Below are 27,981 nucleotides of genomic sequence, written 5' to 3'. Positions count from 1 at the left end.
GTAATTTATAATTAACCTTCTCATGTTGTATTTGTGATAATGTAGTTATTCTGTCTATTAATGACCAAGTAATTGTTTGTTATATTCTTGTGTGATGTGCTTCATCCATTAGAGCAGAAAAATGTGCAAAGAAAGGAACAGTGATTTATTTTAATGAGAAAATGTACAATTAAATCAAAAAGATTATATAAACATAAAACCCAAGATTGTAACCCTTACACACCATTTTTGTAAAACTCTACAACCACTTTCTGCAATTGACGAGCATGGTGTTGGAATACTTGATAAGTTCTAAACGCATTAAGATGAACTTTTTGTACAAATGTGTATAAAAACATATGATTGTGCGGTGTCTTTTTTGGCCTCACAGGATCGTCATGTCCAGGCTGATCGGGGTCTGCTACGAATCTATGAGAGGAAGACTGTATGAATATGGGACAAAACTAATCAAGTGCTTTAGCAATTAAGAGCAAACATGGTAAGATATCAATCCAAATCAACCGCAATAGGCTTATACACTGAACAAAAATATAAATGCAACATGTAAAGTGTTGGTCCCATGTTTCATGAGCTGATATAAGACTCAATTTGTGCACAAATTTCTCCTTAGACAAGATAATCCATCCATCTGATAGGTGTGGAATATCAAGAAGCTGATTAAACAGCATGATATTTACACAAAATAGTGGTTGTCACACAACACAATGCCACAGATGTCTCAAGTTGAGGGAGTGTGCAATTGTCATGCTGACTGCAGGAATGTCCACCAGAGCTGTTACAGAAGATTTAATGATAATTTCTCTACCGTACGCCACCTCCCAACGTCAATTGAAAGAATTTGGCAGTACGTCCAACCGGCCTCAACTGCAGACCATGTGTATGGCGTTGTGTGAACAGAATGCCCCATGGTGGTGGTGGGGTTATGATATGGGCAGGCATAAGCTACGGACAACGAACACAATTGCATTCATCCGCCGCCATCACTTCATGTTTCAGCATGATAATGCACGGCCCCATGTCACAAGGATCTGTACACAATTCCTAGAAGCTGAAAATGTCCCAGTTCTTCCATGGCCTGCATACTCACTAGACATGTCACAAATTGAGCTGTTTGAGATGCTCTGGATCGACGTGTACGACAGTGTCATGACTTGCCCTTTTGGGTGAGGATCATAGCTGACAGAAATATGAAACTATTTGTGAGAAGATGTGATGTTAGCCTTCTAAATGAGATAATTGTTTTTCATAGGAAGTCTTAACCTCTCAGTCACCACACCAACGTGAGCACAGACATTACCCCCGAGTGCTTAAATAGGACTCGTGACAAAATGTATATTAGGCCAGCGAGACCGACAGTGTGAGCTGAAAGGTACAGAATGGCTAGAAACTCAAACTTTTAACAGAGAAGAAGAAAATCTCTACAAGACCAGAGAGCATGGAGCTGTGCCTACATGTTGAAATGGTAAGACAATAGAGACCCCTGAACAAGGCAGTTAACCCACTGTTCCTAGGCCATCATTGTAAATAAGAATTTGTTTTTAACTGACTTGCCTAGTTAAATAAAAATAAAAAAATTTAAAAGAGTCCAAGCAGGTGGAAGGTGTGAACCGGACGTCACGAATGATTAGACTCTATAGACCAGCTACCAGCAGCGCCAGCGGAATATGTTACAAATGGTTAAGAAATCTACAAAACTAAAGACTACACATTCACAGTCTGCTGCTGTATACCGTAATTGCTGGACTATTAAGCGCACCCGAATATAAACCGCACCCACTGAATTATAAAAAAATATGTATTTTGTACATAAATACGCCGCACATGTCTATAAGCCGCAGGTGCCTACCGGTACATTGAAACAAATGAACTTGGTCACTATCTTCCTCCTCCTGTGCACTGAAACCATTGAAGTCATCTCCTTCGGTGTCAGGGATTAATAGCCTCAGAATTGCTTCATCCGATGTTGGATCGTTTTCATTGTCGCTCTCGTCACTTTCATCCGGAGGCAAATACCCCGCTGAGCTCATGCTGCCCCTTCACAACGCAGCAGTCCAGCCTTTCGAAACCCGTTGATGATAGTGGATTTTTTGACAATGCTCCACGCTGTCAGGACCCACTGGCAGACTTGACCATAAGTTGCTCTTCGCATGCAGCCCGTTTTAGTGAAGGATTTCTCCCCACTTGTCATCCAAGCCTCCCACTGAACAAGGAGCGCCACCTTAAATGCACGATTTACACTGATGTCGAGTGGCTGCAAATACTTTGGGCCATCTGCTTTTCTTCCCTCTGAAAGCCTTTGTTGTCTTTTTGCACAGTCAGTTCCTCACGCTGCTGTTTCCAACGTCTTATCATCAACTCATTAAGGCCAAGCTCCCGTGCAGCAGCTCTCTTTCCTTTTCCAACAGCCAGATCGATCGCCTTCAACTTGAAAGCTGCATCATATGCATTTCTCTGTGTCTTTGCCATGATGAGGGTGACAAAATTACTACCGTAATCAGAATGATGGGAAGTTTGAGCGCGCTCGATTTTACGTCACATTATGTGACGGTGCTCAGTTTTTTGGCGGCGGGAAAAATCCATAAATTAGCCGCGTCATTGTATAAACCGCGAGGTTCAAAGCGTGGGAATAAAGTAGCGGCTTATAGTCCGGAAATTACGGTATGTAAAATAGTCTAGGAAACTCGACCGAAGACGAAACAAAGAACAATTTCCTCTCACCACTCTATTCTAAGGAACAGAGCTGCTGAACAAGCAGCGCCGACTGAGATGGCCGCCTCGCTTCGCGTTCCTAGGAAACTATGCAGTTTTTTGTTTTTTTACGTGTTATTTCTTACATTAGTACCCCAGGTCATCTTAGGTTTCATTACATACAGTCGAGAAGAACTACTGAATATAAGATCAGCGCCAACTCACCATCAGTACGACCAAGAATATGTTTTCCGCGACGCGGATCCGGTGTTCTGCCTTACAAACAGGACAACGGAATGGATCGCATGCAGCGACCCAAGGAAACGACTCCGAAAAAGAGGGAAACGAGGCGGTGTTCTGGTCAGACTCCGAAAAAGGGCACATCGCGCACCACTCCCCAGCATTCTTCTTGCCAATGTCCAGTCTCTTGACAACAAGGTTGACGAAATCCGAGCAAGGGTAGCATTCCAGAGGGACATCAGAGACTGCAACGTTCTCTGCTTCACAGAAACATGGCTTACTGGGAAGACGCTATCCGAGGCGGTGCAGCCAACGGGTTTCTCCACGCATCGCGCCGACAGAAACAAACATCTTTCTGGTAAGAAGAGTGGCGGGGCGTATGCCTCATGACTAACGAGACATGGTGTGATGAAGGAAACATACAGGAACTCAAATCCTTCTGTTCACCTGATTTAGAATTCCTCACAATCAAATGTAGACCGCATTATCTTCCAAGAGAATTCTCCTCGATTATAATCACAGCCGTATATACCCCCCAAGCAGACACATCGATGGCTCTGAACGAACTTTATTTAACTCTTTGCAAACTGGAAACCATTTATCCGGAGGCTGCATTCATTGTAGCTGGGGATTTTAACAAAGCTAATCTGAAAACAAGACTCCCTAAATTTTACCAGCATATCGATTGCGCAACCAGGGGTGGTAAAACCTTGGATCATTGTTACTCTAACTTCCGCGACGCATATAAGGCCCTGCCCCGCCCCCTTTCGGAAAAGCTGACCACGACTCCATTTTGCTGATCCCTGCCTACAGGCAGAAACTAAAACAAGAGGCTCCCACGCTGAGGTCTGTCCAACGCTGGTCAGACCAAGCTGACTCCACACTCCAAGACTGCTTCCATCACGTGGACTGGGACATGTTTCGTATTGCGTCAGATGGAAATATTGACGAATACGCTGATTCGGTGTGCGAGTTCATTAGAACGTGCGTCGAAGATGTCGTTCCCATAGCAACGATAAAAACATTCCCAAACCAGAAACCGTGGATTGATGGCAGCATTCGCGTGAAACTGAAAGCGCGAACCACTGCTTTTAATCAGGGCAAGGTGTCTGGTAATATGTCCGAATATAAACAATGCAGCTATTCCCTCCGCAAGGCTATTAAACAAGCTAAGCGTCAGTACAGAGACAAAGTGGAATCTCAATTCAATGGCTCAGACACAAGAGGCATGTGGCAGGGTCTACAGTCAATCACGGACTACAAGAAGAAACCCAGCCCAGTCACGGACCAGGATGTCTTGCTCCCAGGCAGACTAAATCACTTTTTTGCCCGCTTTGAGGACAATACAGTGCCACTGACACGGCCTGCAACGAAAACATGCGGTCTCTCCTTCACTGCAGCCGAGGTGAGTAAGACATTTAAACGTGTTAACCCTCGCAAGGCTGCAGGCCCAGACGGCATCCCCAGCCGCGCCCTCAGAGCATGCGCAGACCAGCTGGCCGGTGTGTTTACGGACATATTCAATCAATCCCTATACCAGTCTGCTGTTCCCACATGCTTCAAGAGGGCCACCATTGTTCCTGTTCCCAAGAAAGCTAAGGTAACTGAGCTAAACGACTACCGCCCCGTAGCACTCACTTCCGTCATCATGAAGTGCTTTGAGAGACTAGTCAAGGACCATATCACCTCCACCCTACCTGACACCCTAGACCCACTCCAATTTGCTTACCGCCCAAATAGGTCCACAGACGATGCAATCTCAACCACACTGCCCTAACCCACCTGGACAAGAGGAATACCTATGTGAGAATGCTGTTCATCGACTACAGCTCGGCATTCAATACCATAGTACCCTCCAAGCTCGTCATCAAGCTCGAGACCCTGGGTCTCGACCCCGCCCTGTGCAACTGGGTACTGGACTTCCTGACGGGCCGCCCACAGGTGGTGAGGGTAGGCAACAACATCTCCTCCCCGCTGATCCTCAACACGGGGGCCCCACAAGGGTGCGTTCTGAGCCCTCTCCTGTACTCCCTGTTCACCCACGACTGCGTGGCCATGCACGCCTCCAACTCAATCATCAAGTTTGCGGACGACACAACAGTGGTAGGCTTGATTACCAACAACGACGAGACGGCCTACAGGGAGGAGGTGAGGGCCCTCGGAGTGTGGTGTCAGGAAAATAACCTCACACTCAACGTCAACAAAACTAAGGAGATGATTGTGGACTTCAGGAAACAGCAGAGGAACACCCCCTATCCACATCGATGGATCAGTAGTGGAGAGGGTAGCAAGTTTTAAGTTCCTCGGCATACACATCACAGACAAACTGAATTGGTCCACTCACACTGACAGCGTCGTGAAGAAGGCGCAGCAGCGCCTCTTCAACCTCAGGAGGCTGAAGAAATTCGGCTTGTCACCAAAAGCACTCACAAACTTCTACAGATGCACAATCGAGAGCATCCTGGCGGGCTGTATCACCGCCTGGTACGGCAACTGCTCCGCCCTCAACCGTAAGGCTCTCCAGAGGGTAGTGAGGTCTGCACAACGCATCACCGGGGGCAAACTACCTGCCCTCCAGGACACCTACACCACCCGATGTTACAGGAAGGCCATAAAGATCATCAAGGACATCAACCACCCGAACCACTGCCTGTTCACCCCGCTATCATCCAGAAGGCGAGGTCAGTACAGGTGCATCAAAGCTGGGACCGAGAGACTGAAAAACAGCTTCTATCTCAAGGCCATCAGACTGTTAAACAGCAATCACTAACATTGAGTGGCTGCTGCCAACACACTGTCATTGACACTGACCCAACTCCAGCCACTTTAATAATGGGAATTGATGGGAAATGATGTAAATATATCACTAGCCACTTTAAACAATGCTACCTTATATAATGTTACTTACCCTACATTATTCATCTCATATGCATATGTATATACTGTACTCTAGATCATCGACTGCATTCTTATGTCACTAGCCACTTTAACTATGCCACTTTGTTTACTTTTTCTACATACTCATCTCATATGTATATACTGTACTCGATACCATCTACTGTATGCTGCTCTGTACCATCACTCATTCATATATCCTTATGTACATATTCCTTATCCCCTTACACTGTGTATAAGACAGTAGTTTTGGAATTGTTAGTTAGATTACTTGTTGGTTATCACTGCATTGTCGGAACTAGAAGCACAAGCATTTCGCTACACTCGCATTAACATCTGCTAACCATGTGTATGTGACAAATAAAATTTGATTTGATTTGAGCTACGACTACAAAGGAGGGGGATCTCTGGTGGACAACCAGACTCTCTGTCAACTGACTCTTCAGAAAATGGACCGGCAATTTCAACACAGAGACAACAAAGGCATACAATAGTAAATATGTACATTGCAATTCTTTTCGAATGAGCAGCCAGCCGTTCATGTGCATAGTATTTCCATGAGCATAGTTATCAGCTGTATGTACAATAGTGAAGTCCTTTGTCTTTTCTCCCACTTTCTTACATTCCCCTCCCTTTTCATTTTGTGTAACAAGCCATCATAACGGTTTAGTCCACTAGGGACCTTTCATTGCATTGTGTTAGTAACCAATAACTATACCGTGTGTGTGTGTGTATGTAATTCTGTGTGATTATTTAGTTAGTAAATAAATAATTACGCCAATTTGTGTATCGCTGATTCATCATGGAGACTAGGGTTTGTGCAGATTTGAAGTCAACAATGTTCAGAATGAGACTGATAGAAGGTAACAGTTAATTAATGAAAATGTAAGAGATCTATAAGAGTTCATTCAGAAAACGGTAACTCGTTAAATAAACTTTTTCTGTGATGCCCCAAGATTGCTAATGAGTTAATGGTTGCGATGATTCATTTAATCAACGTAATACTTAAACATAGTTAATTGATTTGATAAAACAATTGTCATAACATTAATGATAGCCAAGACACGACAACAGGGTGTTGCAGTTCCCGCCAATATCCAGCAACTTCGCAAAGGCATTGAAGAGAAGTGGGAAAACATTCTACAGGCCCCAATCAACTCCATGCAAAGATGTGTTGCGCTGCATGAGGCAAATGGTGGTCACACCAAATAGACTGGTTTTCTGATCCACGCCCCTATATTTTAAGGTACTGTATCTGTGACCAACATATTCATATCTGTATTCCCAGTCATGTGAAATCCATAGATTCAGCCCTAATGAATTTATTTCAATTTACTGATTTCCTTATATGAACTGTAACTCAGTAAAATCTTTGAAATTGTTGCATGTTGCGTTTCTATTTTTGTTCATTATATTTTCCAAATGAATTGTTATCTGTATAGCTGCCAGGTAAAAATGTTGATATTGTGTGCCCAAATGAACAGGACCGTGGTTCAGTACCTTGTCCTGGTAGCCCTGCTGGGCCATTCTATGAGTCTCCAGCCTCAGCTCCTCCTCCTGCAGCCTCAGGGCCTCCCTCTCCACCTCCTCCATCTGCTCCCTCCGTCGCTGCTCTTCCCACTGCTCCCGACGCCGCTGCTCCACCTGCAGGGGAGAGAGAACAATGAGCCACATTAGACAGCTTCATCCTCTAACCCATGTCAACAACTGACCCAGGTCAACACATCCTTTTAGAATTGGAGATTGAAGGCCCCCGCCAACCTGTGCATTGATCTCCTGCATCCGAGCCGTCCTGTGACCCTCGTCCTCCTCCCTCTCTTGGCGTCTGGTCTGCCGCTCCAGCTCTAGCTCTTCGATCAGCTCCTCGCGCCTCCTCAGAGACTCCTCCTGAGCCTGACGGTTCTCCTGCATCTTGACATCCAGCTGCTGCTGTCTGCCTGCCAGAACCTTCCAGGGAGAAAAGGAGACGCTTGGATTCTCTAGTCTTCTGTAGATACAAAGACGCAAGCTTGGCACTCCTTGGTGTGTTGCTCATGTCCTACCCTCCCTTCCCCTCAGGCCCACTCACCTCCTGCATAAGCCTCTCCCTGGCTCTCCTCTCCTTCTCCCACTCCGCCTCCCGCTTCTCCCAAACACGCTGGGCCTCCTCCCTGACAAGACCAATAATTTAACTTATACAATACAAACGCAGATCTCCACCCCATAGTCAGACCTAGACTGGCAGCGGGAGTCATGATAGTATTGGTTCTACTGACCGGTACAGGACATCAAACTCTGCCTCCCTCTCCCTCTCCAGCTGGAGCTGTTCTTCAATGACGTGCTTCATCCAGGCGGCATCCGCCACTGCCCTCTCCCGCCGAACGCTTTCCAGACGCTGGTCCTCCTGCTCCCCCTCCAGCAGGGCTGCCAGAATCTTGCGGTCCGCCTCCTGGTGAACGACACAGGCATTGCAAGCAGTGGTCACTGGTGAAGGGTGTGTCAATTCACATACAGCTGAGCAATTAAAAAAACAAGCGGACAAACCAGCTCCTCCTGCACCTGCTGGGCTCTCCTCTTCAGTTGGGCGCGGTACTGGCGGGTCAAGAATCGCCTGAGTAAGGAAACAGTTTGATCAAACCACAAAACAACAACTACTGGACATGAGGCAGTTTTTCAGTCCAGATGGTTTATTTATAGTTTTCATCCTTGACTGAACTCTTCCAATGGGAGAGTCACTTACCCCATTTCAGATTTCTTGTGGCACTCTTCCACCTTCCTTCTCTCCTCCTCCAGCTTCTCCACCTCCCAGCGCTGGGACAGCAGGGCCTCCTGCTCCTTCTTCAGACACCTGGCCTGAGAAACAGAGATAGCATAGGGGCTCAGTCACATTACCAGCATTTACAGTGCAATTCCAAATTAGGCTTATGCGGGACTACCAGGTCTTACCAACAGGCTGCCAATACCAGAAATCATTCGTCCTCACCAGTATCAAACAAACGACTGCCCGCCACCCCCATGAATCTGAAATGTTGCTTACCCCATGGACTGTATCCACGTGTTGTTTTTGTTGTATTTTGCTTGTGATTTATATTGTTTTATGTATTTACGCAGTATATGTGGTGATGCTGTTGAGTTTGAGATGAGATGCAAGACAAATTTTCTGAAATGGACAAATTATTATTAATAAGTCGTCTGACTGGTCTCCATAGTCTTGCTTTACTCAATGCACTACACCATGTACGGTGCTTCTTCTTATGGTTTAACAGTACCATTTTCCTCCTTTGCAGAACTAAAGTGTCCAGAGACTGAACGACAGCTGCTTGCTTACCTCTTCCTCCCGGAGCTTGAGCTCTTCCATCTGTTTGCGGAGCTCCTTGGCTCTCTCCCTGTCCTCTCCTCTTCTTCTCTCCTCTGCCTGCTTCATCCTCTGCAGCGCCTCCCGTCTACTCGTCTCGTATTCGTTCTCAAAGCGCCTCTTCTCCTCCTGGGCTGCCTCCTTGTGCTGCAGGTTTCAATGCCGGGATTACTTTGGATTACCACTTCATTGTCTTTCGATGATAATCAGTTTAAGATATGTCTACACTATTTGCCTTATTTTGAATAAGCATTGTGGATATCCACACATTTAAGGAATGTCTTGTTTTTCACCCTGAGTAAAGAGTAGTCTAATTGGAGTTTATTTCCATAAAAGAATACTGTACTCACAGATGAAAGAATGCTCTTTAAATACTAATGACCATCTTGAAATTAAATACTCAAACATGAGTTAAAGCGCACTAACTAAAGTGAACTAAACCCTGCGACAAAAAGGTAATACTGGCTGTAGCATTGAGCGCATACCTGTTTTTTCACCAAGGTCTGTGTCTGCCATTGGCTCACCACATGATCTTTATGTAAAGTTGACTCGACCTGTAGACACAAACAGTTCAATCAGGATTCGATACACAGAAGAGATGGAACAATTGCATCACAAGCCCTTTGGTTTCCAGATCAAGTGTACTTGACAACAGTTTTACTATACAGCACTTAGTCACCAGTGTTGTGTTCATTACGCACCAAATGGACTGAAACGGGAAGGACTTGTCCAATAAGAAACACATGTTGTTGTGACGAACTGTCAAGGGCTAGTCATGGCATCCTAAACCTCCAATTCGTCGGCCACTAACCTTCTGCAACTCAGGGTTGTTTTTCTTCCAGTGCTCTCTCAACAGCTCTTCTGCTAGCTGTGTGGTGGAATAGTAAAACAACAAAAATCACATGTCAATGGTCATGCACTCTGCCAGCTCAGTGCTCATGTATCTTGTTTGTTTTTGAGGAATAAACCAGATGAGGTTGGTGCCTCTATACCTTCTTCCTTCGTTCCTCTCGGCCTGAGCGGAGGTCTTCGGTCTTGTCCATCAGTTGCCTAGTCAGTGTGCTCCTGTCAGGGACAACATCCCGTAACTCAGCCTCAAGCTGGTCCCGCTCCTTCTGGAGCAGGGTCCTGAGACGCTCCCTGCGCTTCTCCAGACTCACCACCTTCTCCTCTTTCAGTCTCTCTTTGTGGTATGCTGACATACTGATGGATGGGAGAGAAAGGAGATAAGCCATTAACTAGTGATAATGGTTTTCAAGTATCATCCATTAGATCTACTGATGGTGTTCTTATCATTGTTGAACTATTGCCACTACAAGAAAAGTTGGATCAATACTAGATACGACTGGAGAATCAGGACGTTTTTTAAGCATGAAATTAGTTATAGCCTAATTCCCATCATAGTATCTCAGTCAATTATCAGTTTCTGAAGTACAAACAATACAGCGGAAGGACAATACAGCCCTTGAGAATTAGGCCTACCTCTCCTGGTATGATTGACGAGAACTCCAGTGTGCCTGCTTACTGCTTACAACGTTCTGTTGTCTGTAGTACTTCGAGTTCATCTCCCATTGCTGCCGCCAACATGCCTCCTGTTCCCGCTGCCGGCAGTGCCGCACCATCTGTCTTTCCAGAGAACGAACTCGACTAGGCCAGTGGGCAGAGAGGGTTGGTAGAGCCATATAGATCTAGATGGGAAAACTCTATTCAGTTACCTATTTAGAAACGGATCCAACTACTTATGTTAGACAAAAGCAATGGACAAAGCCGTTACTTGCTAGCTACAGTAGATAGCGTAGCTAGCTAGATTCAAAATATGACGCCATCAGTAAAGTCCTAACAAAAGTTAGCTAGCGTAAAGTGATAATCGACATTTGTCTTTACAAAAGTACTTTTTGCATCATTGCTTACCAGTCAACGTTCCCTCTCCAAAATATAATTTCAAAGTTATGTTAGTTTGCGGCTGGAGAAAATCCTTAGATTCCTCTCTTCCCGTTTCGCTTAGTAACCAAATCCCTTCCTAGTTACACTACGGAGACTCACAAGGGTCAAACAGCTCGATGAGTAGGGCATTGTAATGATGAATGCATTTTTTTTCCCACATTTATTTAACCAGGTAGGTCAGTTGAGAACAAGTTCTCATTTACAACTGCGACCTGACCAAGATAAAGCAAAGCAGTGCAACAAAAATAACAACACAGTTACACATAAACCTACAGTCAATAACACAATAGGGGGGAAAAAATGAAAAATCAATGTACAGTGTGCAAATGTAGAAGAGTAGGGAGGTAGGCAATAAATAGGCCATAGAGGCGAAATAATTGCAATTTAGCATTAACACTGGAGTGATAGATGAGCAGATGATGATGTGCAAGTAGAGATACTGGGGTGAAAAAGAGCAAGTAAATAATAATATGGGGATGAGGTAGTTGGGTGTGCTATTTACAGATTGGCTGTGTACAGGTACAGTGATCGGTAAGCTGCTCTGACAGCTGATGCTTAAAGTTAGAGACTCCAGCTTCAGTGATTTTTGCAATTCGTTCCAGTCATTGGCAGCAGAGAACTGGAAGGAAAGGCTGCCAAAGGAAGGGGTTGGCTATGGGGATGACCAGTGAAATATACCTGCTGGAGCGCATGCCAGACTTCGGGTGTTGCTATGGTGACCAGTGAGCTGAGATAAGGCAGGGCTTTACTTAGCAAAGACTTATAGGTGACCTGGAGCTAGTGAGTTTAGCGATGGATATGTAGTGAGGGCCAGCCAACGAGAGCATTCAGGTCACAGTGGTGGGTAGTATATGGGGTTTTGGTGACAAAACGGATGGCACTATGACAGACTACATCCAATTTGCTGAGTAGACTTGTGGAATAATTTATAAATGACATCGCCGAAGTCAAGGATCGGTAGGATAGTCAGTTTTACGAGGGTATGTTTGGCAGCATGAGTGAAGGATGCTTTGTTGCGAAATAGGAAGCCCATTCTAGATTTAATTTTGGATTAGATATGCTTAATGTGAGTCTGGAAGGAGAGTTTACAGTCTAACCAGACACCTAGATATTTGTAGTTGTCCACATATTCTAGGTCAGACCGTCCAGAGTAGTGATGCGGGAGGGTGCGGGCAGCAATTGGTTGAAGAGCATGCACTTAGTTTTACTAGCATTTAAAAGCAGTTTGAGACCACAGAAGGAGTGTTGTATGGTGTTTAAGCTCGTTTGGAGGTTTGTTAGCACAGTGACCAAAGAAGGGACAGATGTACACAGAATGGTGTCGTCTGCGTAGAGGTGGATCAAAGAATCACCAGCAGCAAGAGCGACATCATTGATATATACAGAGAAAAGAGTCGGCCCGAGAATTGAACCCTGTGGCACCCCCATAGAGACTGCCAGAGGTCCGGACAACAAGCCCTCCGATTTTACACACTGAACTCTATCTGAGAAGTAGTTGGTGAACCAGGTGAGGCAGTCATTTGAGAAGTTAAGACTATTGAGTCTGCCGATAAGAATGTGGTGAGATTCGGTGGGATAATTTTACAAAGAGAGGGTCCAGATTGTCGAACCCAGCTGATTTGTAGGGATCCCAGATTTTCCCGCTCTTTCAGAACATCAGCTGTCTGGATATCAAGAATGCCAAGAATACAAGCAGCACTACAACCCAGGTCCATGTTTTTAATTCCACCTTTTTTGCTTTAGACCAGCTGGGTGTATTGTATTTTGCCAACCACTGACACTAGTTAACCTGTTTTGAGCCCCACATTTTTTGCAAAACATCAAATTAAAATACAATATGTTTTTTTAATACGTGTCTCATCAGTTTGCAAACAACGTACAATTGTGTATATATATCGTTGAGGTAATAAAGCTGCGTACAAACATGGTCTCTTTGTTTTCTTGAGGAAGGGAGCTCCAAAATGCAGGTGTTTCGGCCTAGCTCAGTGCTTTCTGTGGTGGTGGTGCAAGCCAGCAGAAGATATGGAGCTTTGCGCCATGATTGGCTCAGTTCTGTCACTCATGGGGACACTACGTCACCACCAAGTCTAAGGGTAGACTTAGAACATTCTAGCCCCTTGGATGCTGCCATAGAGTTACATCAGAAGTGCCCATCCAAGAAGGCTGAAGGTCATAAGCCACACATAAAATGATGTCAAATCACGTTATATCTACAGTAGCTTTGTTTGGACATCATACTTTCAATATCTTAACTAGCAGTCATCATCATGAATCAAGTCAACAATCTACCTCCAAATCCTTTTTTAATCTCTTCATATGAAGAGAAATAATGAAGAAACAATATAGATAAAATGTATCGGTGCTCATCGGCCATTGGACATAAACATTACACAACAAGTTGGAAATCGCAAATTCAACTAAAAGTGGTTTGGAAGGAATCAGTGGCTAACTGTGAGTTCAAGACAATTGGGAACTCTGGAAAAATGAGCTACGACTGGGGAAAAAAAGTTTTGAACTTTCATCCAACTCTGAATTGTAAATGGGGAACTCTGGCCTCTTTCTGGAGCTACGACCTGAAGATCACTGACGTCATCATGATTCAACTTTTTTTTCTCCGAGTTTCCAGTTGTTTTGAATGCACCATAAATCCAGAAAATGCCAGACTTCGATGGCAAAGTTTGATGACAAAATTTGCCCTCAAAGGACAGCAGCGCCACCTCCTTGTTCAAATCAAATTGATTTATATACCCCTTCGTCAATCAGCTGATATCTCAAAGTGCTGTACAGAAACCCAGCCTAAAACCCCAAACAGCAAGCAATGCAGGTGTAGAAGCACAGTGGCTAGGAAAAACTCCCTAGAAAGGCCAAAACCTAGGAAGAAACCTAGAGAGGAACCAGGCTATGTGGGGTGGCCAGTCCTCTTCTCCCTGTGCCGGGTGGAGATTATAACGGAACATGGCCAAGATGTTCAAATGTTCATAAATGACCAGCATGGTCGAATAATAATAAGGCAGAACAGTTGAAACTGGAGCAGCAGCACGGCCAGGTGGACTGGGGACAGCAAGGAGTCATCATGTCAGGTAGTCCTGGGGCATGGTCCTAGGGCTCAGGTCCTCCGAGAGAGAGAAAGAAAGAGGGAAGGAGAGAATTAGAGAACGCACACTTAGATTCACACAGGACACCGAATCGGACAGGAGAAGTACTCCAGACATAACAAACTGACCCTAGCCCCCCGACACATAAACTACTGCAGCATAAATACTGGAGGCTGAGACAGGAGGGGTCAGGAGACACTGTGGCCCCATCCGAGGACACCCCCGGACAGGGCCAAACAGGAAGGATATAACCCCACCCACTTTGCCAAAGCACAGCCCCCACACCACTAGAGGGATATCTTCAACCACCAACTTACCATCCTGAGACAAGGCTGAGTATAGCCCACAAAGATCTCCGCCATGGCACAACCCAAGGGGGGGCGCCAACCCAGACAGGATGACCACATCAGTGAATCAACCCACTCAGGTGACGCACCCATTCCAGGGAAGGCATGAGAGAGCCCCAGTAAGTCAGTGAATCAGCCCCTGTAATAGGGTTAGAGGCAGAGAATCCCAGTGGAAAGAGAGGAACCGGCCAGGCAGAGACAGCAAGGGCGGTTCGTTGCTCCAGAGCCTTTCCGTTCACCCTCCCACTCCTGGGCCAGATTACACTCAATCATATGACCCACTGAAGAGATGAGTCTTCAGTAAAGACTTAAAGGTTGAGACCGAGTTTGCGTCTCTGACATGGGTAGGCAGACCGTTCCATAAAAATGGAGCTCTATAGGAGAAAGCCCTGCCTCCAGCTGTTTGCTTAGAAATTCTAGGGACAATTAGGAGGCCTGCGTCTTGTGACCGTAGCGTACGTGTATGTATGTACGGCAGGACCAAATCAGAGAGATAGGTAGGAGCAAGCCCATGTAATGCTTTGTAGGTTAGCAGTAAAACCTTGAAATCAGCCCTTGCTTTGACAGGAAGCCAGTGTAGGGAGGCTAGCACTGGAGTAATATGATCAAATTTTTTGGTTCTAGTCAGGATTCTAGCAGCCGTATTTAGCACTAACTGAAGTTTATTTAGTGCTTTATCCGGGTAGCCGGAAAGTAGAGCATTGCAGTAGTCTAACCTAGAAGTGACAAAAGCATAGATTAATTTTTCTGCATCATTTTTGGACTGAAAGTTTCTGATTTTTGCAATGTTACGCATATGGAAAAAAGCTGTCCTTGAAATGGTCTTGATATGTTCTTCAAAAGAGAGATCAGGGTCCAGAGTAACGCCGAGATCCTTCAGTTTTATTTGAGACGACTGTACAACCATTAAGATTAATTGTCAGATTCAACAGAAGATCTCTTTGTTTCTTGGGACCTAGAACAAGCATCTCTGTTTTGTCCGAATTTAAAAGTAGAAAGTTTGCAGCCATCCACTTCCTTATGTCTGAAACACATGCTTCTAGCAAGGGCAATTTTGGGGCTTCACCATGTTTCATTGAAATGTACAGCTGTGTGTCATCCGCATAGCAGTGAAAGTTAACATTATGTTTTCGAATAACATCCCCAAGAGGTAAAATATATAGTGAAAACAATAGTGGTCCTAAAACGGAACCTTGAGGAACACCGACATTTACAGTTGATTTGTGAGCACAGCACAATGAGATGAGTCCAAAAATGTATTGTATGCTGCTCCATAATTGTAAAGTGCCAGGGAATTATGTATACTGTAGCTAAGAAAGTAATTCTAAGTTTATGTTGTGTAGTAAGCTCTTAGTAGCCCATGTGCCTCATCCTAATAATTTGGTCTATTTCCACCGATTAATTTATCCTACGGTTTTGACTTGGTGTACAATAATAAAGATGTCTTATCTGCAGAATATGCTGATGTGATATACTTGTTATTAGAATGCATCCCTTTGGGCTTTGGTGTTGGCAGTTGCACTTTTCCCTCAGCTGGGGCTCAGTCACTTGGGGCCCAGAGAGGGGAGAGGTCAGGCTTGTCTTTTACATGGCTCTGGTGCTATGCAGAATATCAGAAAGGGAAGAGGACAGGATGGAACATTGTCTTCATATGTGAATGTGTCTTTACCTATTCTTAAATCTTGTGAAGGGATGGCGTGATTAATGGGGAACCGATTACTTGTCTCCACAATGTCTGTGCGCAAGTCACTCCCTCCTTTGGCATTGGGGGGAGGTGTATGGCAGTGTTTGGAACCATTGTATGTCCTTTCTGATATAGCACTTATCCTGGGATAGTGTATGACATAGAGGCTCACTCCCCTCAGTGAGCTTGTCCAGGAGAGGGGTCAAGAAGGGTTTTTATTTGAGATGGGAGTATCTAGAGTTGACAATTGATTTATGCCATTGGATGAGTTGGTGATTTTGTGTTATGAAGTACCAGGAACGAGATGAGGGTCCAAACTGAACAATAATTTATAGCGAATGCTATCTGGCTACAGGATACTCCTTTCTCATTATAAAATCTTAACCTTGTGACCATCTGTGGTTCGTCATGTAGGTTGAGAGGCTATAAAAGATCTTGGCTATAAAAGATCTTTGTACTTTTGTGTTGTCACTATCAACAGTTAATTAGAAATGGTAAATCGTTGAAAGTCAGTGCTATCTTATTATTAAAGATGTAGTTTAAGTATAACTTTGACTGTTGTGTGAAGTTTGTAACTCTCCTCATTTGGTAATGCAGAAATTAGCCACCACAATAGTCCAATAATAATAATGGCTGGAATGGAGTCAATGGAATGGCATCACCAATAGAAGCATAGCCAAGAGCTGCCCAGTGACACAAGCCTACCAGACGAGCTAAATTACTTCTATGCTCGCTTCAAGGCAAGTAACACTAAAACATGCATGAGAGCATCAGCTGTTCCAGATGACTGTGTGATCCCGCTCTCCGCAGCCGATGCGAGTAAGACCTTTAAACAGGTAAACATTCACAAGGCAGCAGGGCCAGACGGATTACCAGGACATGTACTCTGAGCATGCGCTCAACTGGCAAGTGTCTTCACTGACATTTTCAACCTCTCCCTATCTGAGTCTGTAATACCAACATGTTTCAAGCAGACCACCATAGTCCCTGTGCCCAAGAACACTAAGGTAACCTGCCTAAATGACTACCGACCTGTAGCACTCACTTCTGTAGCCATGAAGTGCTTTGAAAGGCTGGTCATGGATCACATTAACACCATTATCCCAGAGAGCCTAGACCCACTCCAATTTGCATACCGCCCAAACAGATCCACAGATGTTGCAATTTCGCTTGCACTCCACACTGCCCTTTGCCACCTGGACAATAGGAACACCTATGTGAGAATAATATTCATTGACTACAGCTCAGCATTCAACACCATAGTCCCCTCATAGCTCATCACTTAGCTAAGGACCCTGGGACTAAACACCTCCTTCTGCAACTGGATCCTGGTCTTCCTAATGGGCCGCCCCCAGTTGGTAAGGGTAGGTAACAACACAGACGCCACGCTTATCCTCAACACGGGGGCCCCTCAGGGTTGCATGCTCAGTCCCCTCCTGTACTCCCTGTTCAATTATGACTGCACGGCCAGGCATGACTCCAACACCATCATTAAGTTTGCAGATGACACAACAATGGTAGGCCTGATCAACGACGAGACAGCCTATAGGGAGGAGGTCAGACTCCTGGCCGAGTGGTGCCAGGACAACAACCTCTCCCTCCACGTGACAAAGACAAAGGTTTGTTAACTACAGGAAAAGGAGGACCGAGCACGCCCCCATTCTCATCAACTGGGCTGTAGTGGAGCAGATTGAGAGCTTCAAGTTCCTTGGTGTCCACATTACCAACAAACTAACATGGTCCAAGCACACCAAGAAAGTAATGAAGAGGGCATTTGGCATGGGTCCTCAGATCCTCAAAAGGTTCTACAGCTGCACCATCGAGAGCATCCTTACTGGTTGCATCACTGCCTGGTATGGCAACTGCTCGGCCTCCGACTGCAAGGCACTACAGAGGGTAGTGAGTACAGCCCAGTACATCACTGTGGCCAAGCGTCCTGCCATCCAATATCTCTATACCAGGTGGTGTCAAACGAAGGCCCTAAAAATTGTCAGACTCCAGCCATCCTAGCCATGGACTGTTCTCTCTGCTAACGCACGGCAAGCGGTACCGGAGCGCCAAAATCTAGGTCCAAGAGGCTTCTAAACAGCCTCTACCCCCAAGCCATAAGACTCCTGAACATCTAGTCAAATGGCTACACAGATTATTTGCATTGCCCTCCCCCTCTTTTACACTGCTGCTACTCTCTGTTATTATCTATGCAAAGTCACTTTAATAACTCTATCTACATGCACATATTACCTCAATTACTTCGACTAACGGGTTTCCCTGCACATTGACTCTGTACCGGTACCCCCTGTATATAGCCTTGCTATTGTTATTTTACTGCTGCTCTTTAATTATTTGTAACTTTTATTTCTTATAATTTTAAGGTATTTAAATAATATATATATATAGTGGGGCAAAAAAGTATTTAGTCAGCCACCAATTGTGCAAGTTCTCCCACTTAAAAAGATGAGAGAGGCCTGTCATTTTCATCATAGGTACACCTCAACTATGACAGAAAATGAGAAAAAAATCCAGAAAATCACATTGTAGGATTTTTAATTTATTTATTTGCAAATTTTGGTGGAAAATAAGTATTTGGTCAATAACAAAAGTTTCTCAATACTTTGTTATATACCCTTTGTTGGCAATGACAGAGGTCAAACGTTTTCTGTAAGTCTTCACAAGGTTTTCACACACTGTTGCTGGTATTTTGGCCCATTCCTCCATGCAGATCTCCTCTAGAGCAGTGATGTTTTGGGGCTGTTGCTGGGCAAAATGGACTTTCAACTCCTTCCAAAGATTTTCTATGAGGTTGAGATCTGGAGACTGGTAAGGCCACTCCAGGACCTTGAAATGCTTCTTACGAAGCCACTCCTTCGTTGCCCGGGCGGTGTGTTTGGGACCATTGTCATGCTGAAAGACCCAGCCACATTTCATCTTCAATGTCCTTGCTGATGGAAATAGGTTTTCACTCAAAATCTCACGATACATGGCCCCGTTCATTCTTTCCTTTACACGGATCAGTCGTCCTGGTCCCTTTGCAGAAAAACAGCCCCAAAGCATGATGTTTCCACCCCCATGCTTCACAGTAGGTATGGTGTTCTTTGGATGCAGCTCAGCATTCTTTGTCCTCCAAACACGACGAGTTGAGTTTTTACCAAAAAGTTCTATTTTGGTTTCATCTGACCATATGACATTCTCCCAATCTTCTTCTGGATCATCCAAATGCTCTCTAGCAAACTTCAGACGGGCCTGGACATGTACTGGCTTAAGCAGGGGGACACGTCTGGCACTGCAGGATTTGAGTCCCTGGCGGTGTAGTGTGTTACTGATGGTAGGCTTTGTAACTTTGGTCCCAGCTCTCTGCAGGTCATTCACTAGGTCCCCCCATGTGGTTCTGGGATTTTTGCTCACCGTTCTTGTGATCATTTTGACCCCACGGGGTGAGATCTTGCGTGGAGCCCCAGATCGAGGGAGATTATCAGTGGTCTTGTATGTCTTCCATTTCCTAATAATTGCTCCCACAGTTGATTTCTTCAAACCAAGCTGCTTACCTATTGCAGATTCAGTCTTCCCAGCCTGGTGCAGGTCTACAATTTTGTTTCTGGTGTCCTTTGACAGCTCTTTGGTCTTGGCCATAGTGGAGTTTGGAGTGTGACTGTTTGAGGTTGTGGACAGGTGTCTTTTATACTGATAACAAGTTCAAACAAGTGCCCTTAATACAGGCAACGAGTGGAGGACAGAGGAGCCTCTTAAATAAGAAGTTACAGGTCTGTGAGAGCCAGAAATCTTGCTTGTTTGTAAGTGACCAAATAATTATTTTCCACCATATTTTTCAAATAAATTCATTAAAAATCCTACAATGTGATTTTCTGGATTTTTTTTCTTCTCCTTTTGTCTGTCATAGTTGAAGTGTACCTATGATGAAAATTACAGGCCTCTCTCATCTTTTTAAGTGGGAGAACATGCACAATTGGTGGCTGACTAAATACTTTTTGCCCCACTGTATATATATATATATATATATATTTTAACTGCATTGTTGGTTAGGGCTTGTAAGTAAGCATTTCACTGTAAGGTTTACACCTGTTGTATTCGGCACATGTGACAAATAGAATTTGATTTGTTTCCATTCCATTGACTCCATTCCAGCCATTATTATGAGCAGTCTTCCTCTCAGCAGCTCCCACTGGGATACCGGGGTATTTAGACAAACTGATTGTATAATTTTCAATACCGTAAAAAATTGATTTTTTAAAAAGAAATAGCGCCCCTTGTGTGCAATTCTTGTGTGCAACGATGATATGAAAATATGGATACCGCCCAACCTTAGAATAAACCCTCTGACTTCGCTACGTTGATGTCAGAAGAGGGATGACCCTCGGTTGCAGCCATCGAGAACAAGTTAAAAGGGTTCCGCGGGAGAAACGTACAAGGGTAGTCTTCGACAGCAAATCCCCAACACAGGTGCACGATCAAAGGACCTAAAGTTAGAGTGAAATGTGGGACGGGACAATCTTTCAAAAGACAAGGGCAGGCAGTGTATACACTTATGAGCACCACAGGTATGGTGTTGGACTGACAGTAGCGGAGACTTGGGTTCAAGTCACGGCTGGGGCAACTCATCCAAACATGCCACACACAGTACATTTACGGCAGTATGCAAATATTTTCTTTGCCCACTGTCACCTGGTTGTGATTCCTCATTGCATAAAGAAGGGCATCGGGAGCAGGCCTGGGCCTAAAGTAGAGACACATAATTCTCTGATAAATTATTTATACATGGCTAAATCTTTAATAGTAACCAGATCATTGTAGGCCTTTGTCATCTGTATCTGCTAAATCAAGGATTTAGAAGAACATTTTACCAGAAGTAGCTTACAACGTTTTTTCTTCCTTCTCCATGAAAAGTCACAGAGTGCACAGTGAGTTCAATTTGATAATAGTATCCACATTTTATTGTTGATTGCTAAACAGTTGCAGGTATCCCTGTACTTCACTTTCACAAGTCCCTTTCGATAGCCACAAGAGCGAGTGTCAGTCATCTTCTGACACCAATGCAGCAACCACCAGGGATGACCATTGCTAAAGCTTTCTTTGGTGATGGTACCCAACCATCTGACCAACTCAGTAATTAAAAAGACAGCCTTTAACAGTTAATGTACATGTTTGAAATGTTGTGCTTGTATAAAGTGCTGTCAGATTAGCCTACCCGGGAAAATGCTCTCCCGCCTCTGTCACATGATTGGTGCACTGATACCCACCTGTTGAAATGGGCATTCAGCATGTGGTGTAACAGACAAAACGTTTTGCAACGGAATCCGACTAATGAATACACCCCAGGCAGGTAGCCTAGCGGTTAGAGCGTTGGGCAAGTAACTGAAAGGTTGCTGGATCAAATCCCTGAGCTGACAAGGTAAAAATATGTAATTCTGCACCTGAACAAATCAAATCAAGGCAGTTGACCCACTGTTCCCCGTAGGCCGTCATTGTAAGTAAGAATATGTTCTTCCTAATTAAATAAAGGTTTTTAAAAAGTATGTTTTCTCCCGTTTTGTGGGTGTGGCAAGCTGTGACCTGACCAATATCGTTGTGACCATTTGAAAAAGCAAAACTAGTGCAGCACACCATACTGTAATCACCCTCTGGGCCACCATAATCGCAACGTCATCAACTGGGGTGAATTAATTAAGGAAACAGTTTACTATATAAGAACCAAACAGAGCAAAACGACAGATTATGTCAAACAAATCCAGGTAGGTCCCTCCCCGTTTCATTTGCTTCCATTTAAGAAACGTTTTGCAACATAATTGGCAGAATTAATAGCCCTACCGTGTCTGTTGAATTCAACGTTGCCCACCGTTCTGTCATACTGAACACACCCCTGGTCAGCTGCTGTGCTTCCAGGCAGTTTTCAGACCATTGGTGGGAGATGCTCAAGAGCTCACACCGGTGACAGTTCCTGGTTTTTACAAATCACTGTCGGAGTGTTTGTGTAGCCGACCATGGCTGTTGTTATGGAGCATCCATTTTTAACAGCTTCCAGCCGATAAACAAGCGGAAACTAGATCTTTCTTGGAGTCAGTGTCATATCTTCTGCCATTCTTTGGTAAGTAGTTTGCAAACTCAGATTTTAGTTTGCAATATTCTAGCCATTGATCATGACTCCGTTCCATTATATTACACATAAGAGTAATTTGTTGAAGGCGTCTTCTGTAGGGCGAGTTTTGTTATTAATAGCCACGCGGCAGTTGGTTAACAGACCAAGGCCCTTCTCCCGATTGCTCAGCTGGCCGGGGGGGGCCAGCTCTAGGAAGAGTCTTGGTGGTTCCAAACTTCTTCCATTTAAGAATGATGGAGGCCACTGTGTTCTTTGGGATCTTCAATGCTGCAGAATGATGGAGGCCACTGTGTTCTTTGGGATCTTCAATGCTGCAGAATGATGGAGGCCACTGTGTTCTTGGGGACCTTCAATGCTGCAGAATGATGGAGGCCACTGTGTTCTTGGGGATCTTCAATGCTGCAGAATGATGGAGGCCACTGTGTTCTTGGGGATCTTCAATGCTGCAGAATGATGGAGGCCACTGTGTTCTTTGGGATCTTCAATGCTGCAGAATTTTTTTCCAACCTTTCCCAGATCTGTGCATCGACACAATCCTGTCTCAGAGCTCTACGGACAATTCCTTTGACCTCATGGCTTGGTTTTTGCTCTGACATGCACTGTCAACTGTGGGACCTTATATAGACAGGTGTATGCCTTTCCAAATCATGTCCAATCAATTGAATTTACCACAGGTGTAGAAACATCTCAAGGATGGTCAATGGAAACAGGATGCATATCAGCTCAATTTTGAGTCTGGATACTTATGTAAACAAGGTATTTCTGTTTATTTTTAAGGAATTCCAAACCTGTTTTCGCTTTGTCATTATGGATTATTGTGTGTAGATTGAGGAATGTTAAATAAAACATTTAAAAAATCAATTTTAGAATGAGAGTGCATTCGGAAAGTTACAATGTAAATGGCCTGTTAGAAATTGCAGTTGCTTAGCCAAATTCTCCTATTAGAAAAGGCTAAGCAAAGAATAGATTCTTACAAATTGTTGGATCATTGGAAGTCTTTAAACCTAATGAGTTTAGGTAGGTTACTATACAATAATTAGTCTACACCTTGCTATGAAGAAAACTGCAAAACTTTCCCCCTGTAGTGTGGTGGTATTGGTCCTCTTTGAGATCTCTCCAATGTACAAATAGACCGATGTTATGGATATACACTGAGTGTACAAAACATTAGGAACACCTGCCCTTTCCATGATAGACTGACCAGATGAAAGCTTTGATCCCTTATTGATGCCACCTGTTAAAGCCACTTTAAAATCAGTGTAGATGAAGGGGAGGAGAAAGGTTAAAGTAGGATTTGAACGTTTTGAGAAAATTGAGACATGGATTGTGAATGGGCAAGACAAAAGATGTAAGTGCCTTTGAACGGGGTATGGTAGTAGGTGCCATGTTCACCGGTTTGAGTGTGTCAAGAACTGCAACGCTGCTGGGTTTTAGCTAAGAAAATTAGCTAAGAAAATTAGTCCCATGGGCCCTAGGCCTCTGCAAAAGGAAAAGGAAATTAGGCACAGCCTCAATTCATTGGAGCATGGACAACAAGGTGTTGAAAGTTTTCCAAAGGGATGCTGGCCCATTTTGACTCCAATGCTTCCCACAGTTGTGTGTAGTTGGCTGGATGTCCTCTGGATGTTGGACAATTGCTGCTACACATCGGAAACTGTTGAGTGTGAAAAACCCAGCAGCATTACAGCTCTTGACACACTCTCACCCACCGGTGCACCTGCTACCATACCCCGTTCAAAGGCACTTAAGTATTTTGTCTTGCCCATTCACAATCCATGTCTCAATTGTCTCAAGGCTTAAAAATATTATTTAACCTGTCTCCTCCCCTTCATCTACACTGATTTTTAAAGTGGATTTAACAAGTGACATCAATAAGGCATCAAAGCTTTCACCTGGTCAGTCTGTCATGGAAAGAGCAGGTATTCCTAATGTCTTGTACACTTAGTGTATTTGTACCTTGGAGAGATCTCAAACGGGACCAATACCACCACACTACAGGGGGAAAGTTTTGCCCAACATATTCTAACATTTTTTTCTCCATTACCCCTCTCTCCTGTACTTTCTCTCTTACTCCCTAACCTCTATGTATTTCTTTGTTCCTAACCCCTCTCTCTTTGTTCCTAACCCCTCTCTCTTTGTTCCTAACCCCTCTCTCTTTGTTCCTAACCCCTCTCTCTTTGTTCCTAACCCCTCTCTCTCTTTGTTCCAACCCCTCTCTCTTTGTTCCTAACCCCTCTCTCTTTGTTCCTAACCCCTTTCTCTTTGTTCCTAACCCCTCTCTCTTAGCTCTTGGGAATGTAGACAAAGCTGACATTGTGCAGGATGTTACTTTTCCACTATGGACAAACATGGTATTTTTAAATCTCTCTACAGACTGCCTTGGCTCTATATTGTTTTTGCTCGAGTTAAATCTGACATTGCAGGGAGCATCACAGTAAGTAGCCTACATCAACTTTTTCACATGGTTAAAGTGCAAATGGGTAAACTTGGAGCCATAAAGAAACAAACAACTATATTACTGAACTATCCCTGTTTTAGAAAATCAAGGTGGTTTATGACAGCAACCTAGCAGGTTCAAGACCTGACAAAAAATCCTGGAGGTAGAGAATAAGCTGTATGGAGCAGGCTGGCCCAAAATGGGAGCCACCCTGGCACTAATGTGGCTGAAGAGGTCAGACAAATGTTTTATTTTTGGAGCTTGAGTCTAAAACTTTAGGATGCTGTTATAATGCATTATAAGACTTGTCATGAGCATACAAACCTCTTATAACATCTCGTTAGCATCTAATAATGAGCTTGATTAAGTACCAGACATTTCAATTCAGTTGATTTAAATAGAGGGATATTTATATAGTCCTTATTATAAAGCCTCATACCTGCTTTTAACAGGTAAAAAGCCTTCCGGTAGATTGGTTTAAAGTGTTACCGTTGAGTCTGTCTACAGCTGTACCCGCTGTCTGATGTGATTTGTATTTTTTCTTGTTCTTTATTGACCAGGGGTCCGGTTTATCCAGGTCCTGCTACAGAGTTTGGTGGATGGGGAGAAGGGACGAAAACAACCCCAACCTCATCCGGGTCAATTGCACCAAAGCTTGTGCGCTGGCCCTGAAGAAGTACCATGGGTGGCTAGTGCAAAAGCTCTTCAAGGTAAGCGCCTCACCATAGCATGATTGCTTTAGATTACGGCTTTAATTACACTGCGTCTCCATTGACAATTTATCACATTATCCGAAACTGTTATAGTTTAGCCAATTTGAAATCACTTGGTAATTAGCTGTGCTAGTGGTGGCCATCATTCAAGTGATGTCACCGTCTCTTAGATCTAACAGTTAACTTTGTTTGCTTATGTCAAGTCTGCCTTTTTGAACTGACTTTACTTGAATGTCTTCCACTGTAGGTAGCTGTGTTCGCAGCCCCCTACAAGGCAGATTTCCTGAGGGCACTGTCCAAGAGGTCAAGGAAAAGGACTGCCGGGACAAAATACGACTATTTCTAGTGAACTTCACTGCCACTGATGCCATCTATGAGATGTACACCAAGATGAATGCCGAGATCTAATTCCATTGGTACATCAACGTGATTGTATTTGATAAAAGATGCCCTATTATTGATGTAATCATACAAATGTCATCTCACCTAATCATCATTTAGAAAGTCAAAACCAAATCTCTCGCGGAAACAGTCATATCACAGGAGACTAATATTTGTATAGTCAAAGCAGCGGCAGGGGTAAACTGTCAAGTCGGGATGATTTGTTTTAAAAGATTGAAAAGTTTCAAGCTTCAAATAAGTGAGTCTTTAAAGTGTTCTAAAAAATGTGTTGGAAAGGAAATGTTTTATAACCTTTACATGTTAAGTGACATTGAAATCAATCAATGTCTTTCCTTGGTATTTCTCCGTTTGACTTCTGATTGACTTTCTAATACTGATTCGGGTGCCTCCAGATGTCCTTTCCTTGGTATTTCTCAGTTTGACTTCTGATTGACTTTCTAATACTGATTCGGGTGCCTCCAGATGTCCTTTCCTTGGTATTTCTCAGTTTGACTTCTGATTGACTTTCTAATACTGATTCGGGTGCCTCCAGATGTCCTTTCCTTGGTATTTCTCAGTTTGACTTCTGATTGACTTTCTAATACTGATTCGGGTGCCTCCAGATGTCCTTTCCTTGGTATTTCTCAGTTTGACTTCTGATTGACTTTCTAATACTGATTCGGGTGCCTCCAGATGTCCTTTCCTTGTTATTTCTCAGTTTGACTTCTGATTGACTTTCTAATACTGATTCGGGTGCCTGCAGATGTCCTTTCCTTGGTATTTCTCAGTTTTACTTCTGATTGACTTTCTAATACTGATTCGGGTGCCTTCAGATGTCCTTTCCTTGCCCTTTTGCAATTCCTATTTGTTTGGTGGCCTATATGTCAAAACATGTCATGAAAACACTATGGCATTATCGTAAATTTATAGCATTATAGTAAAATTTAAATTCACTGAAAATGTATTGTTAGTCAGTGATTCGTTTCCATTTTCTGGTTATGAATGTTTAGGTATCACTTGATTGTCATGAGAAATGTGTATGAAAAGGATTCAAATGCAGGGCATAAATTATGTACAATATTATACATTATTTTAATCTTATATTGCAAATGAATATTTTTACAAAATATTACCAGTTTCTAATTTTATATTGAATTGTGTCAGCAGTGGAGAAGGTGGAAAGTTTTAAGTTCCTTGGCGTACACATCACAGACAAACTGAAATGGTCCACCCACACAGACAGTGTAGTGAAAAAGGCGCAACAGTGCCTCTTCAACCTCAGGAGGCTGAAGAAATATGGCCTGTCACCCAAACCTCTGACAAACTTTACAGATGCACAATCGAGAGCATCCTGTCAGGCTGTATCACAGCCTGGTACGGCAACTGCACCGACCTCAACCGCAAGGCTCTCCAGAGGGTGGTGCGGTCTGCACAACTCATCACCGGGGGCAAACTACCTGCCCTCCATGACACCTACAGCACTCTCACAGGAAGGCCAAACAGATCATCAAGGACAACAACCACCGAGCCACTGCCTGCTCACCCCGCTATCATCCAGAAGGCGAGGTCAGTACAGGTGCATCAAAAGCTGGGACCGAGAGATAGAAGCTGTTTTTCAATCTCAAGGCCATCACACTGTTAAATAGCCATCACTAACTCAGAGAGGCTGCTGCCTACACTGAGACCCAATCACTGGACACTTTAATAAATGGATCATTAGTTACTTTAAATAATGCCAATTTAATGTTAACATATCTTGCATTACTCATATCACATGTATGTACTTTATACCATCTACTGCACCTTGCCTATGCTGCTCGGCCATCGCTCATCCATACACTTATGTACATATTCTCATTCACCCCTTCAGATTTGTATGTATTAAGTAGTTGTTGGGGAATTTTTAGATTACTTGTTAGATTTGTGTGTATTAGGTCGTTTTTGGGGAATTGTTAGATTACTTGTTTGATATTACTGCACTGTTGGAACTAGATATTACTGCACTGTTGGAACTAGAAGCACAAGCTTTTGCTACACTCGCATTAAATCTGCTAACCATGTGTATGTGACCAATAAAATTAGATTTTGTTATTAATCATGTGTGCCTATATCAA

At 43.8% G+C, this 27,981-nt stretch overlaps 1 protein-coding gene and 1 pseudogene across 1 annotated transcript; one reads left to right on the top strand and one right to left on the bottom strand.

The window, feature by feature from the left end:
- Positions 1-124: 124 nt before the first annotated feature.
- tchp (trichoplein, keratin filament binding) lies at positions 125-11,190 on the bottom strand. Its single transcript, XM_029637278.2, has 13 exons — positions 11,069-11,190; positions 10,640-10,845; positions 10,150-10,360; positions 9,969-10,025; positions 9,643-9,711; positions 9,131-9,304; positions 8,543-8,655; positions 8,347-8,413; positions 8,079-8,251; positions 7,892-7,973; positions 7,585-7,770; positions 7,324-7,467; positions 125-408 (listed from the first exon to the last, which is right to left on the bottom strand). Exons 2-13 carry the CDS (start codon positions 10,837-10,839, stop codon positions 376-378), a joined length of 1,509 nt encoding a protein of 502 aa, XP_029493138.1. The 5' UTR covers positions 10,840-10,845; positions 11,069-11,190; the 3' UTR covers positions 125-375.
- Positions 11,191-11,755: 565 nt separating this feature from the next.
- Positions 11,756-27,962, top strand: LOC115111170 (glycolipid transfer protein-like; annotated as a pseudogene).
- The last annotated feature ends 19 nt before the right edge of the window (positions 27,963-27,981 follow it).

The sequence above is a fragment of the Oncorhynchus nerka genome, linkage group LG27, assembly GCF_034236695.1.
Source record: "Oncorhynchus nerka isolate Pitt River linkage group LG27, Oner_Uvic_2.0, whole genome shotgun sequence".
In the NCBI taxonomy this organism is placed as follows: Eukaryota; Metazoa; Chordata; class Actinopteri; order Salmoniformes; family Salmonidae; genus Oncorhynchus; species Oncorhynchus nerka.
Note: the sequence above shows the minus strand (reverse complement) of the source record. Positions and strands in the feature narration are given on the sequence as shown.